General features: G+C 39.7%; 3 protein-coding genes across 4 annotated transcripts in view; all 3 read left to right on the top strand.

The window, feature by feature from the left end:
- LOC146519520 (amine sulfotransferase-like) overlaps positions 1-16,101 on the top strand; it is a 121,016-nt gene that overhangs the window by 27,966 nt on the left and 76,949 nt on the right. The window lies entirely within an intron of this gene.
- LOC146519522 (amine sulfotransferase-like) overlaps positions 1-16,101 on the top strand; it is a 109,994-nt gene that overhangs the window by 23,170 nt on the left and 70,723 nt on the right. The gene's annotated exons all lie outside the window — the stretch shown is intronic.
- The window catches only part of LOC146519529 (amine sulfotransferase-like), a 44,855-nt gene that overhangs the window by 27,642 nt on the left and 1,112 nt on the right, over positions 1-16,101 (top strand). Inside the window, exons 2-6 of the mRNA XM_085157664.1 lie at positions 13,084-13,235; positions 13,328-13,527; positions 14,613-14,739; positions 15,675-15,769; positions 15,873-16,044. Coding sequence (XP_085013790.1) covers positions 13,091-13,235; positions 13,328-13,527; positions 14,613-14,739; positions 15,675-15,769; positions 15,873-16,044 — 739 coding nt within the window. The 5' untranslated portion in view covers positions 13,084-13,090. The remainder of the gene's footprint in view (positions 1-13,083; positions 13,236-13,327; positions 13,528-14,612; positions 14,740-15,674; positions 15,770-15,872; positions 16,045-16,101) is intronic.

The following is a 16,101-nucleotide window of genomic DNA, read 5'->3' as shown; positions in this document are numbered from 1 at the left end:
ATGAGTGAAGAAACATTTCCCCCACCAGGAAACATTATGTATAGATAAAAAGTCAACTTTTTTTGAGATATTCACCAAGAAGTTGGACACTGGCAAAGGCAGTGCACTCACACTTTCAAGCAATTCACCCACTCCAGACTCTTCTCCTATAAATGCTATTTAATAAACACTCATAATTGCAATTATCATAATCACATTAGGAGCAATGTTAGACTTTTTTTTAGTGCTAAGTGTAATTTACATTAAATTGCAATTAATATGAATTACTGAAATAATATACTCCAAATCCTCCTTAGCCACAGTTTATCTGAAATGGTAAAACACTTCCCATTCTCCGAACCACATTCTCAGTGTCCTAAGCTTTTTTTAATAAATCAGTCTTTTTGCAAAACATTGAACAGTTTTAACCATGTTAAACACAATTTAGTAACTCAGAGTAAATCATTAAAACCACTCTGACTCATTAAAGCACATGTGTGCAGTGACAGCCAGGTTGAGTCAGAGGTTGATAAACAACAAAGCATCAAAACAGTCTGATAATACATGTAAACAAATTCTCAAGACAGAAAAGTACAAAAAGAAATTCACAAAACACATTTTTACTGAACCTGCATTACTTTTAGAACCAGTTTAACAGTAGAAAGGTAAGTGTTGTATTACCTGGGTGTTTGCAGCAAGACCAATAGAGTGAATGTCCCATACATCTCTTATCATCATGCGCATGCTCTGAGCCTCCACAATCCTCCACAACATTTCCACAGCATTATTGGCTGAAAAGATCATATGGAGAGTCCAAAGTGCTGTTTTCTCTCTGATATTGTTAGACCTTCATTCAAAGAGTCACAGATCTCCAACTCTGGCCCTGATGAACTGGGAGACTTTACACTCAGCCTACTTCTACAGCCACCTCTAGATTACTTGATTCTACTTCATAATTACTTCATTAATTATTTGGAACTAAATATGGTACACTGATAGCAGAGGGAGGGGGCAAGTTTTGAACTAGCTCAAGAAACTGTGTCAAATCTGCTCAATTAACTCAGTTCGTTGATGGAAAGAAAATGCATTGGCATCTCTGCCCAGTCTGGAAGGCAGCCATGCTGACATCAAATAAATGTCACAACCTGGCTCATGACTTATGACAAAAAATGGGAAAGAACACCAAACAATCCCATTTTAAAGAAAACAACAACAAAAAAGTATCGTGATCAATCAAGTCCGTGCAAGTGGAAACCTCACCAAACAAACAGCAATACAAAATCAGTTCTGACAGCTCATTGCATTTATCAAATGAGACAGGAATTTATCCAGATTACAAAGAGACTGAAATTTTTTCAGTTGACCAAACTGTCATCAGGCTCTGGTATTTCATCAATTTCAGAAAAGGAAGTGAAGAAACAAACAAGGGTGAACGGTGTCCTTAACACACCGACTAGAATTTTGGTCACTTGCATAATACGGTTTGAGTAAGTTTACATGACAGTGCTGAACCAACTTTTTTCATTTTAGGGTTGAAAGTAATTTATATCAAAGTTTCTCATTAAGGACCTGTGAGGGCCTGTAAATGGGGGACGATACAGAGATCCCACAACTGGCAAAAAGGCTGAAACTTGGTCCCCACAACAAAACTGACAACTAGCAATCCCAGCTACAAGCAATCAAAGTCTAAATCCATTTACAAACTCAACCAAGTTTTTTAGGTGGCTCGGAATAAACCCCTTTATTTTTTATTACAGCCAAGGGCCAACGCACACTATGTCAAGACCCAAGCTGAAACCTATGTTTTCTTTCAGACAAAATCAGCCATGGCAGACCCTCTTCCCAGTCTCTACTAAGCTTTATGCAATAGGTACGCAAAAGAGACTTTAGCACCTGGTGAAACCTTTCCAGAGCACCCTGGCTTTGGGCATGGTATCTTGATGACCAATTATGGTTTGGCGAACATGTGAGATGAAAAATGTGAACTCTGATCACTCACACCGAAATAAACTGAGTTAGAGCTGTCACCACTGCCTTGCTCGTCATTGACCTCAGTGGATATCCAGCAGGAATTTTGGTACTTTGACACATCACTGCAAGAAGATACTTATTTCCAGATGTTGAGGGCAGCAAAGGACCCACACAGTATAGAACAAGATGTTCAAAAGGTTCCATTATCAGAAGAATAAGTTGTAATGGTGCTAGCTTAATGGTTTGATGAGCTTATACAAAGGAACAGGGAGGGTGGTCAAACCCCTCTCACTACTGAGGAGGCAGTCACCTGTGTCAGACTCCTTCAAGAAGGGCAGCACACTATATAGGTTCACTATATAGGAGTCATAGTCTCCTGAATCACTCAGAATTTTAACTGGGACTTTATCCCCACTTCCCACCAAGAAAACAAAAACATCCCTAATAAGAGGACTATAGCATCCCAAACAGCAGGAATTAACAAAACATCATCAGGCATTTTGCACATGTAACTCATGTAACAGGTGCAGAGGCTGCAGCCGGTTTAATAAAAGATGTAATTCTTGTGGTTTTGGCCTGCAACCTTGGAAATTCTGCCTTCCAGTGACCTTTCATGACAGTAATTGCAGGCATTAGTTTTTATTAGACTTTTATCAAGCTTAGAATCGAATTTAAATGAACGAACCTTACCCGACCTTGAGTGATTACCCACAACAACCGAACCAGAACCTCTCCTCACACTGTCTGCTATCTTTACTTTGCACGCTGGAATATTACTCTTATGGAAGAGTGCAAACTCATCTGCCCGTGTTCCATATTAACTGGTGTCACAGATTAACTGGTAACGGTCAAACAGATGTGTAGAAGACAACAAACCAGGAAATAAAAAGTTAATATTTCATCTGTGACATTTGTCAGGTTCATTTAAACACACTCCGTCAGTCCTATTGCTCCTGACCAAGTTGTGTCAACTAGCTCCAGCTGTGGCCAAGTGCCATAGCCTACAGCCAAATTAACATCTGACTTGCATCTGCACCTGGCTCTATCACCACGTTTTAATTCCCGTTTCATGCGAAATTAATTTTTAACTTTTAATGTTTTAGGTTACTGCAACTAAATTAAATGGTACTGAGTATTTATTTTTGGCCTACATCAGTAAAAGATGACAAATTATATACATAAAGTTCTAAAATCGCTACTCCTAATGTTCATGATTATTTAAAAAATATTTTTTTCCATAACAAAGAATTATGTCATAAACAAATATTATGCATTAATATTTGACTAGTGTTGTAACATCACATCTGATTAGCATAGTCTGCTGTTTCTTTTCTCTGGAAATAAACACTTGGGGTCAAAAAAGATAATATAGATCGACACAGCTGGAGAGAGCTGGTAGTTATATACAGTATATGTAACCCACATAGCAAGCATGTCTGGCCTGGATTTGGTATCAGGCCAGTACTGCTGGTTGACTTCTGGCATGATAACACGTATTTCATCCAGATATGGGCCAGGCCTGGCATTGATGGCACTGTTTATGTGATCGCATGCCACATCTGGCCCGATTGTGGTTTGGGTTTTGTGGACAAGCTCATAGAAAACAGCTCTGGTCCGGATCTGGCATCAAGCAGGCACTTCTGACTGACCGGTGTCATGGCAGGGTGTATGTCAACCAGATGTGGGCCAGGTCTGGCAATGATGGCACTATTTATGTTCCTATTTTAGTTAGAAGAGCCAAATGCCACGTTGCAATACTATACTGCTATAGTAGCCAATGTTTCAAAGGCAGATTTGACAGGTTTGTGAGTGTACACTTTATCCAAAACCTAGTGACGATCTACTCATGCTTACCTCTGAGTGGCTGCAGTTTAGGCAGTAGAGCAGGTCACCTGCTGATCTGAAGGTTAGTGGTTTGATTCCTGGCTCCTCCAGTCTGTAAGAGTGTGTATATGTACAGCTGTGTCCCAATCCAGCGACCACACGCTTCGTAGTGCGCATTTGTAGATTGATTATGTCACAGCGACGCGCCGAAGGGAGTCCCAATTCGAAGTGTACTCCAAATGCGATCGACAAACGCACAGTTAATTTTCCCAAATTTGAAGGGCGGGTCCGGTGTGTAGACTCCGTGGTCCCGTGTATCCCAGTATTCCTAGTGCGGCGGTGCGTGTGGATATTTCTACGGGAAAAAAGGCGGAGCGGCCGAAGAGTAAACTTTCAAAAGTTAGTACTGAATATGATGTCACTTATTAGGGGTGCAACGATACACAAAATTCACGGTTCAGTTCGGTTTGATACTTTGGTGTCACGGTTCGATATTTTTTCGATACAAAAAAAATGTTCATGCCTTTTTAATTTTTAATTTAAGAAAATTATAAATATATTTTAACTCAAAAGTACAGTTTTTAAATTTAATGTTGCTGAAACAAAGTAATAAAAAAATAAATCTATCTGATTGAGGAATCACTCATCTTTGGAAAAGAGAGTTTATTACAGAGAAATGGCTCTTTCCAAAATAAAAGCTATACTATACGCTTCTTCTGGGCTTTATTCTCAGCAGCATATTAAACATATCAGGTCCCCATAAGGAGAATCATGTGCTAACGGCTGTCTAAATGACTCGGGTAAAGTTTGTAGCATGCGTGCTTGTTGTTTTTGTCTGCTTCAACTTGTCTTTGCACTAGGATGATGTCAGAGTAAATGTGCAGTCATATTCGCTGTGTTCCCACTAGTGCTGTCAGTTTTAATCTCGTTGAAATTACGTTAACGCCACAACACGGCAAATCTCCGTTAACGAGCTACCGCTGATCGCCCCGTGCATGGGGCTGGACGGCCAACACGTTAACGAGCTAAATGTGCTAACGCACTGGTTCTCACCAATGTAACTGAGCATTGTGGCACATCCGACATACTGTTTTACTTTTGTCCATGACGCGCTTACCTTCAGGGTCATACGTCACATGAAGACCAAAATAGTTCCAAACGTCAGATGTGAATGAGGGTGGGGGAGGTTCAATTTGCCATGTTGCAAGGAGAGCTTAACGTCTGTCTCGCTAGCTTGCACTGTGCTCAGTGAATCTGCGTTCGACTACTCCGCCTAGGCTGCACTGTCGAGCGCAGATCCACTGAGCGCTCAACACAGACAGCACCGTCAGAAGGAAAGTTGATAAAATAAATTAAAAATTTTGTATTGTTCATACATATGCGTACCGAACCAAAATCACGGTTGATCCGTAATCCGAACTGATCCCACTCCACGGTTCGGTACGCACGTGATCCGAAGATTCGAAAAAGAAAAAAGAATGTGTATGGTGCGCGTGGTGGGTCTGTTATGTTATGGCTGAACTGTCCCAGGCATCTTCTGTTGCCCTAACTACTAGAAATGGGTGGAGCTCCAGGGCAACGGAAAGATACGTGACCGTGACAGCTCATTATATCACAGCGGAGTGCGATATAATGAGCGGTATGTATTATTGTAGGGTCTAAATTACAATATAAAGCGCCTTAAGGCGACTGTTTTTGTGATATGGCGCTTTATAAATAAAATTGAAATGAATTGAGTGGTAGATACAAAGCCCTATATTGCCCTATGTTGTACCATTTTTATTTATTTTTTAATAATTGCGTGGAATGAGTCTTCAGTAGAGTGTTTTAACAGGCAAAAAAAATATACTTCAATAAGTGAATAAGTAAATGTTAAAATTGTGTCTTTGTTTCTTTTTTTGCTGATCCGAAAATTGATCTGATCCATGACTTAAAACCGTGCTCCGATCCGAACTGTGAGATTTTTGATCCGTTGCACCACTACATATAAACATATACATGTTTGCAGGATGGCATTTACTGTAGACTGTACTTAACACTCGAACAAAACTAAGAGTCTAATATTGCTCCTAATGTGGCTGTAATAATTTGTATTATTAGTGTTTATTTATTAGTATTTTTAGGAGCAGAATGTTCAGTGCCTTTTTGGAGTGCATGGATGGGTTGAAAGTGTGAGCGTGGCACTAAAGCTTTGGCTCTATCCACCGAGTCTTCACAGAGTTCTAGAAATTAATACTAATATGACTAATTACTACTATTAATACTTTAGGAAGTTTAGGAAGATTTCTTTCCTTTTTTTCACCTAACACACCAAACCAAATATAACCTTAACATAAACCATGCCCACTCCTATCACGTTTTCAAAGTGTGGCCTGCTTTGCAAGGTACTCTTGGCAGCACATGTCAAATATTTAGTGCAGGTTACAATAACAACAAGTCAATAATTATATCGCATTTTCTAAATGCTGGTTTTGATTTTACCATTATCTTTTGGATTTTCACAATATGATAGTCACATAAGATGTGTTGGTGGCTCTGCACCTGCCCACAAGATGAGGACAATGTGCATGGATTGTTTACTGTTCTCTCATTCAAGTACATGCAACTTACATACATGAACCTCCAGTCTTTACACATGACTGCACCTGGCAACTGTCCTTTCTGAAATCCTGTCACTGGTTTTCAAAATAACAAGATAATGCTGCTGACTCTTGCTGTCGTATGCATTAAAACCTGGTTTACAGGTTACACCTGTGTCTTTTCAACATTTTGCTACTGGAAATTCTCCATTATATTATTACTTAATTGGATGTGCCCTTTGTGGCATCTCTTGTCCCCAGTTTGTTATTTTATTTATGCATTATTACAAAGGTTAGAGACCAATTGAGGTTTGTGTTAACTTTGCTCATCTTGTCTTTACAACAAAGTCAGTTCTTCAGTTGCGAAGCTGCCACAGGTCACTGCATTGTATAGCTGTTAGTGTGAGTTTAACATTTAAAGAAAAAGATCAGTAAGCCAGTGATGAGGTGTATGCTTGGTTGAGTGAGCGGAAAGGCTTGAGTCCATCAGCCAAGGAGCTTACTTACCATGCAGCGTGAAGAGGTGACATAATGGCGGTGCCTTATCTAAACTGGGCCACAATCAGCCCTGATGACAAACAGCTGCCAAGAAATCCTCTGCTTCCTCTGAGTCACATGACCCAACAAAAAAAAGATGTTTTTTACACCCTGAACTCCTCAAGGCTAGGTTTCTAAGGTCTGCAACATCTGGTCACTTTGTAGTGCACAGTTAAGGAACTAAGCAGAGCTTAGATGTTTTTTTTTTACCTTATAATATTAAGAGCCTTGAGGAGTTCAGGGTGTAAAAACATCTGTTTTTGTTGGGTCATGTGTCTCAGATGAAGCAGAGGATTTCTTGGCAGCTGTTTGTCATCAGGGCTGATTGTCTCACATGTCACATCTCACATGTTCGCCGAAGTTTTGAAAACCCTGCACATAAACCATAATTTTAATTGGTAATCAAGATACCATGCCCAAAGCCAGGGGGCTCTGGAAAGGTTTCACCAGATGCTAAAGTCTCTTTTGCGTACCTATTGCATAAAGCTTAGTAGAGACTGGGAAGAGGGTCTGCCATGGCTGATTTTGTCTGAAAGAAAACATAGGTTTCAGCCCTAATGAGCTTGGGTCTTGACATAGTGTGCGTCGGCCCTTGGCTGTAATAAAAAATAAAGGGGTTTATTCCGAGCCACCTAAAAAACTTGGTTGAGTTTGTAAATGGATTTAGACTTTCATTGCTTGTAGCTGGGATTGCCAGTTGTCAGTTTGTTGTGGGGACCAAGTTTCAGCCTTTTTGCCAGTTGTGGGATCTCTGTATCGTCCCCCATTTACAGGCCCTCACAGGTCCTTAATGAGAAACTTTGATATAAATTACTTTCAACCCTAAAATGAAAAAAGTTGGTTCAGCACTGTCATGTAAACTTACTCAAACCGTATTATGCAAGTGACCAAAATTCTAGTCGGTGTGTTAAGGACACCGTTCACCCTTGTTTGTTTCTTCACTTCCTTTTCTGAAATTGATGAAATACCAGAGCCTGATGACAGTTTGGTCATTTGAGAAAATTTCAGTCTCTTTGTAATCTGGATAAATTCCTGTCTCATTTGATAAATGCAATGGGCTGTCAGAACTGATTTTGTATTGCTGTTTGTTTGGTGAGGTTTCCACTTGCACGGACTTGATTGATCACAATACTTTTTTGTTGTTGTTTTCTTTAAAATGTGATTGTTTGGTGTTCTTTCCCATTTTTTGTCATAAGTCATGAGCCAGGTTGTGACATTTATTAAATGTCAGCATGGCTGCCTTCCAGACTGGGCAGAGATGCCAATGCATTTTCTTTCCATCAACGAACTGAGTTAATTGAGCAGATTTGACACAGTTTCTTGAGCTAGTTCAAAACTTGCCCCCTCCCTCTGCTATCAGTGTACCATATTTAATTCCAAATAATTAATAAAGTTAATCAGGGCCAGAGTTGGAGATTTGTGACTCTCTGAATGAAGATCTAACAATATCAGAGAGAAAACAGCACTTTGGACTCTCCAGGTTATCTTTTCAGCAATAATGCTGTGGCAATTTGTGGAGGATTGTGGAGGCTCAGAGCATGCGCATGATGATAAGAGGTGTACGAGACATTCACTCTATTGGTCTTGCTGCAAACACCCAGGTAATACAACACTTACCTTTCTACTGTTAAACTGGTTCTAAAAGTAATGCAGGTTCAGTAAAAATGTGTTTTGTGAATTTCTTTTTGTACTTTTCTGTCTTGAGAATTTGTTTACATCTATTATCAGACTGTTTTGATGCTTTGTTGTTTATCAACCTCTGACTCAACCTGGTTGTCACTGCACACATGTGCTTTAGTGAATCATAGTGGTTCTTTTAGTCATAGTGATTTACTATGAGTTACTAAATTGTGTTTAACATGGTTAAAACTGTTCAATGTTTTTCAAAAAGACTGATTTATTAAAAAAAGCTTAGGACACTGAGAATGTGGTTCGGAGAATGGGAAGTGTTTTACCATTTCAGATAAACTGTGGCTAAGGAGGATTTGGAGTATATTATTTCAGTAATTCATATTAATTGCAATTTAATGTAAATTACACTTAGCACTAAAAAAAGTCTAACATTGCTCCTAATGTGACTATGATAATTGCAATTATGAGTGTTTATTAAATAGCATTTATAGGAGAAGAGTCTGGAGTGGGTGAATTGCTTGAAAGTGTGAGTGCACTGCCTTTGCCAGTGTCCAACTTCTTGGTGAATATCTCAAAGTTCACTTTTTATCGATACATAACGGTTCCTGGTGGGGGAATTGTTTTTTCACTCATCCAAGTGATTTCTCAGTCTAAGCTGACTGCACGCTTCCACTTGTTGAACAGTACTTTCGCATAATGACTGAAGTTTCAATCATTATGCAAATTTGAAAATGCTACGTCCTGATGAAGAGAATCAACTTTTTAGGGATTTTCTTACCTGAAGGGCTGAGCATGCATCTAGACTTTTTGGTGAATATCCTTTGAGATCAGGTCAGCAATATGAGAATGCTTTGGACTGTTGAATGATTTTCTTACCAGTTAAATTTCTTTTCAGGTTTATGATTTCCTCCTTATAGTTGTCAGCTGGTGATCAGCTGATCACGGGGACGGGTTTAAAAGAGAGACGCCACCCACCTGTTCGCCGCTCACACGTCGTTCTCTTCATGTCAGGAGCTCCGAAACCTTGCCGACGTCAGTGTCCGCCTGATTCAGCAACTGAGTGTTTTTCCTCTCGATTCTTTTTCTCATCCCGGCTCCGCTCGCTCTACGTCTGTAAAGCCAGTTCCGAAGCCACGCTTCGTGCACTGATCGTTACTAGAATAACTGCGTGTCTGTTCCAACCCATCGCTAGGTGGAAACCAAACAAAACACGCATTAAGAGGCTCAAATGCCCGTGTCTCAATCTCGAGTCTCATAATGACGTGAAGAAATATTTTTTTTAAATGATTTAATATGAAGGCAATAGCAGAGTGTTACAGGCATAGCCCTAAAGAATGTAGCCTCATGGGCAGTGTAGTCCGTGCTGCAGGGAGAATGGACTGCCATACACGTTATGTATCTATGAGCGAGGGAGGGAGAAAAAGGCGAGTGGAAAAGTAGAGTTGTCATCGAGCAGAAACGGGAGCTGGAAGCATGTAAATATAATAATAACCACTGCAGCCAAAAAAGAGAGTGTCTGACGAGCCCAGCTCTAAGTAAGCTATTAAGACTCGACTGTACTACAGTGTTTGTGTTTTCCTCCGAAACATTAAGTTCCGCTGGAGGAGCCTTTCAAAGCCTCTCTCTGTCTCTCGCCAGCAAAGTTGACCAAGACAACAAAGTAAAGCTAGTTTTCGGCTACGAGCCTGACACGGAAATCGACGTGTTAGCCAGAGGTCCCTTTACTACGGTTCAGAGCCGCGGACCTATTTTAAATACGTGCGGAATAGTTTTCTATACGAGATCGCTGCAAAAAGTGCAGCCTTACCTAATGTCCATCTACAGTTACTCATTTTATAGTAAGATTTCTTATCTTATTAAGATTTTAAATCTTAATATAAAATGAGTAACAGTATTGTTATGAAGGAAGGAAGGCTCAGGGTTGAGTAATCAGCATCATGGGCTCATCCGATTAAAATAAGAATAAGCAGTCATCTAATCATTCACAGGATTCTCCTTTTATTCCCAAATCAATAAAGCAAAGAAGGAAGGAAGGAAAGACACACATGGACTGCCAATGCTGAAAGAAAACAGAGATTTAAGTTAATCATTACCTTAAACAATACATAAAATACAAAACCTAAACAGATCCTCACCTCTGCTGCCGCCCCGTGTGGGAGTGAAGAAAGAGTGAGCCAAAAGTAAATGCAGTCCTTATATAATGTGTGACAGGTGAGTGCAATTGAGGACAAGCACCACACCCAATCAAAGGTGAGAGAACTAAACAAGGTGCATCTGGTGAAGTGAGTGGGTGTGCTGGGATGTGCTAAAAGGTGGGTCTTTACAACAAGTATGGTGGACACATTAGGCAAGGCTGCACTTTTTACAGTGGTCTCGTATAGAAAACTATTTCTGTATCAGTAATATGTTTTCTTTTTCTCTGTTGATAATCCTGTGGAACTGCACATGATTATTTGCAGCTAGCATGTTGCTAATGCTATCCATCAAGTCTAAAAACAGTATGTTACAATGTGGAGATAATCTGATCAGATTATATTCTGATTTGTAATTAGGCGTACATGTGCACTATGTTTATTCAGAGAGATTAAGCTTGTGTTTCTGTCATGGAGGGATTGTGCTCAACTGAATGAAGCTTATTAGACATGAAACAGATGATACGTAAAAGCGAATTTTGCTAAAGTGCTTCTTTTTTTTAAATTATCTTTTTTGTCATGTATAATTTCCATTGCAAATATTAATCACAGTTAAATTAAGAGAGGATGGCAGTAAAAACTCTGGAGGTGTGATGCCATCAAGTACACTGCTGTAGAACGATCGCACTGCGTTCTCGGGAGCACTCCCGTGTAAACTTACGAAGTCTGGACTAGCAAGAACACGAGGACTGGCGTACTTGAGTATTTAGAAATGGCCAAACAGTCTGCAGTCTATGAACTAACGTCAGCTAACAATGTTAGCTTGGTGGCGAGTAGCATTCAGTAATTGTAATAAAAATCACACGGCAATAATAAATCAAAGATACTGAGGTTTCGCCCATCCCATTCTTTTTATTCAATTCAATTCAATTTTATTTATATAGCGCCAAATCACAACAAAAGTCGCCTCAAGACGCTTCATAGATACAGAGAAAAACCCAGCAATCATATGACCCCCTATGAGCAAGCACTTTGGCGACAGTGGGAAGGAAAAACTCCCTTTTAACAGGAAGAAACCTCCGGCAGAACCAGGCTCAGGGAGGGGCGGCCATCTGCTGCGACCGGTTGGGGTGAGAGAAGGAAGACAGGATAAAAGACATGCTGTGGAAGAGAGACAGAGATTAATAACAGATATGATTCAATACAGAGAGGTCTGTTAATACATAGTGAGTGACAAAGGTGACTGGAAAGGAAAAACTCAATGCATCATGGGAATCCCCCGGCAGCCTACATCTATTGCAGCATAACTAAGGGAGGATTCAGGGTCACCTGGTCCAGCCCTAACTATATGCTTTAGCAAAAAGGAAAGTTTTAAGCCTAATCTTAAAAGTAGAGATAGTGTCTGTCTCCCGAATCCAAACTGGAAGCTGGTTCCACAGAAGAGGGGCCTGAAAACTGAAGGCTCTCCCTCCCATTCTACTTTTAAATACTCTAGGAACAACAAGTAGGCCTGCAGAGCGGGAGCGAAGTGCTCTAATAGGGTGATATGGTACTACAAGGTCATTAAGATAAGATGGGGCCTGATTATTTAAGACCTTGTATGTGAGGAGCAGGATTTTGAATTCAATTCTGGATTTAACAGGAAGCCAATGAAGGGAAGCCAAAACAGGAGAAATATGCTCTCTCTTTCTAGTCCCTGTCAGTACTCTTGCTGCAGTTTTTTGGATTAGCTGAAGGCTTTTCAGTGAGTTTTTTGGAAATCCTGATAATAATGAATTGCAGTAGTCCAGCCTGGAGGTAATAAATGCATGAACTAGTTTTTCAGCGTCACTCTGAGACAGGATATTTCTAATTTTAGAGAAGTTGCGCAAATGGAAGAACGCAGTCTCACATATTTGTTTAATATGTGCGTTGAAGGACATATCCTGGTCAAAAATGACTCCAAGGTTCCTCACAGTGTTACTGGAGGCCAAGGTAATGCCATCCAGAGTAAGAATCTGGTTAGATACCATATTTCTAAGCTTTTCAGCGCCGAGTACAATGACCTCAGTTTTATCTGAATTAAGAAGCAGAATTATGAAGTGGTGTTTTAATTTCCAAGTAAGAAAACCATTCATGTCAGTTCACTGCTGGCCCTGTTATTCTGGCTCTAGGTCCATTGTGTAACGGACGCCACCAACATTAACAGGACGCTTACATTAGAGCCTCTTATTGCACGTTTTGTCTGGGTTTCCAGCAATCAAAATCAGAGTATTCCCTTACTCCCCAACACTGCTCACCCAGCATCAATTTGCCATGGGAAAGCCTATCAGGGGTCAAAAAGACCCCCAACAATGTAGCCCTGGGGACCCTGGGACAAACAAACCTCTACCACCATGTGACTCACAGATTTTTCGTTCCTGTGTATATTTTTTATCTGTCTTATGTAGAACCAGTATGGAGCAGATCAGAGATCTTCGTGTTTTCAAGCATAAAAACTACAATTTTCTGGTCGGTCTTACAACTCCAGAGTACATAGACTCTCTTGAGAGTTTTGAAATAAAAGACAGCGATGTCTTCCTTGTCACTTATCCAAAGTCAGGTTGGTGAAAAATCTTACACATTATTTATATTTGCAGTTTTGTGCTGGCCAGACTGATCCACTGATCATCTCTAACGTTTTCCCCACATCAGGCACTGTATGGGCTCAGCAGATCATCATTTCCATCTACGAACTGGATGGGAATCAGACTAAATATTCAACCAACATGGAGAGGATGCCGTGGTTGGAGTACAAGACAGCTGAATACACTCTTCTTCCCTCTCCACGAATCTTCGCCTCGCATCTCCCTGAACATATCATGCCTCCAGGAGTGAAAGAGAAGAAGGCAAAAGTCAGTACTTTATAGAAGCTCAATTCTTCTTGAAGAAAGAGGCAGTCTTAAATAGGGCTGTGCAATATGACCAAAATCTCATATCCCGATATAAGAATTCTATCGTCCTGATAACGATATAAATCACAAAAATGTAACATTTTCTGTATATTCTGTGAATCTCGAGCAGCTTGACTTGCGTGAAGTGTTTCCAGCTGTGCGTCATGTACCTGGAGTCGAGTGTTTTAACCGATGCATGAAACGATACATTTTTAGGCATAAGTTGTAACGGCCGCCGTTTTCTTTGTGAGTATTTATTACACGGCGTGCTGCGGGGAAAAGCCTGTTCTAACGTTTGAGTCTAAGGTTTATTTTTTAGCACCTGGCGGCTCTATTTTACTTCTCATCCGTAAATAATCTGCTCTTTCACGTGATTCAGTTTATTTTGAAAAGTCTCAACAGGATCTTGAGCTTTATTGTGAAAGGTTTATGTGGAACATAAAGAAGCGGACGCGCGATGGTGTTACCGTCGTTGTTGCTAACCACAACGCATAAAAACAGGTGCTTGTCCGTCCGTAGTGTGGTTATATAAAATATAAGAGAAAGAGAGAACTTTAAGAAATTAATATAGCCACTACAGTGACCATCAAAACGATGAAAAAATATTGCCGTAAACAGTTTATTTTGCAACACCACGAAACAAACGATAGCGTAAAATGAAACGATAGACGTTTGTAATGGGGTCACAAATCAAGGAATCTGAGGGTCATTTTTATCATAAACTTCTACACAAACACATGGTTCCAGGTCCAAAAAGCTAGCACTAGCATTTCTTTTATTTCAAGTGATTCTGTGTTTCTGTTTCAGTATATTTTTTTTGTCCTTTTCCTTTCTTACGATGAGGTCATTGCAGACTAAGAGGTTCATCAAATCAAGTAGAAATAGGAGAAAAAGAGCTATAAAAAATACAGCCTTTAAAATATATTTAAAAAATATTATTTGAAATCAATTTTTTAAATTATTTTTCTTTTAAACTAATGACTTTCAATTTTTACATTTAAGTAACAAACTGTTAATATTCGGATTTTTTTAAAAATATATATCAGATCGTGTATTTGATGAGGAATCCAAAGGACAACGTGGTGTCTTTTTATCACTTCAGCAAAGCCCTGGCATACCTGGAAACTCCCGAGAGCTTTGACCAGTTTTTTGAGTGGTACATAACAGGAAACGGTAAGTTTCCTCACTTTCGATCCACATAATGATGAATCAGTTAGTGGTTATTATAAACACACTATATCTATTTATTATCTATATCTTTATTCACATAAATGTTTAAGAATTGTCAAGGTAGAATTATTGATAGATTATCATGGGCTTTGCACCACAGACTGCAGAAAGAAACAAATAAAACTTTTTTAGAGTGTGCAAGGCTCAGAGTAACACTTGATAAGCTAGAGATGAACAAATGGCTGCCACTCCTCCCGCTCCTGTGCTTTGAAAAATGTACTATGTAAAGTGTTACATTTGTTCTAGAATTTTTTGGAAAACATTACTGATTCATTAAAGTTTAAATTCCAAATACTGGACAATTCAGATTCAGTGGACTATGAGAGAGCGTGTTTATTCTGAGTTAATATTTACTGAGTTAGTATGACAAATGTGTCAAAACACCTGTTTTTCTTGGCATGCACCAGCAGGAAGGTCATGTGCACTCTATGCCCATGCAGTAATCCATGTTTTAAAAGGTACCGTTTAAAATGTATAAAAAAATCTGTTGCTAAACGTTTTATCTTTTCTGTCATGTGATTCATCTCACAGCTCTTGCAGCTCTACATACTTGAAAGACTTTGGTTTCTGTGACCTGAAGGTTTCAGTGTGTGGCAACAGTGCTTCCACTTTAGTACCCAGTGATTTTGTGGTGCTGTGCTAGTAATTATTACCAACACCAGTTTTGTGTGTGTGGATTGAGCACATTGACAAAATCTGTACTACATTTGGAGGCACACTACCACTGCATGATTAGCATGGGGGACTGATCATGCCTACAGTCATGCTGTAGGTAACTACAGAGCTTACACTTGAGCTCTTCTTGTGACATGTGGGTTGTATGTGAACTCAATTAAGTCAGAATGCCAAATAACTGGATGCATTATGCAACTATACAGTTTTTGCGTCATCCTGGTTTGACCACGTCAGGGAGTGGTATTTAAACAGAGACCAGTACAACATCCTCTTCCTGACCTACGAGGAAATGATTTTGGTAAGATGTTTCTTCGCATTTTTGTTGTTTCTAAGGAAACTCAAATAAAATATCTGGCAGAGTTTAAGGTTCTTTTTCTGTTGTGTTCCTGCTTTTCTTTCAGGACCTGAAAGGATCAGTGAGGAAGATCTGCAACTTCTTAGGGAAAAACCTGACTGAAGCCGCCATCAGTCAAGTTGTGGAAAAAGCTAAGTTTGAGAACATGAAGAATGATTCGAAAGCAAACTATCAGCATTTTCCGCCAGAGAAGTTCAGTGGAAAATTCCTGCGCAAAGGTAGCATAACAGACCTGCAGCTGCTGTGCAGAAAAATGTGACATCAGGGTATCAGGT

Source organism: Neolamprologus multifasciatus, chromosome 4 (genome assembly GCF_963576455.1).
Source record: "Neolamprologus multifasciatus chromosome 4, fNeoMul1.2, whole genome shotgun sequence".
Taxonomy (NCBI): domain Eukaryota; kingdom Metazoa; phylum Chordata; class Actinopteri; order Cichliformes; family Cichlidae; genus Neolamprologus; species Neolamprologus multifasciatus.
The sequence above is the reverse complement of the archived record's forward strand: the minus strand, read 5'-3'. Positions and strand labels throughout refer to the sequence as shown.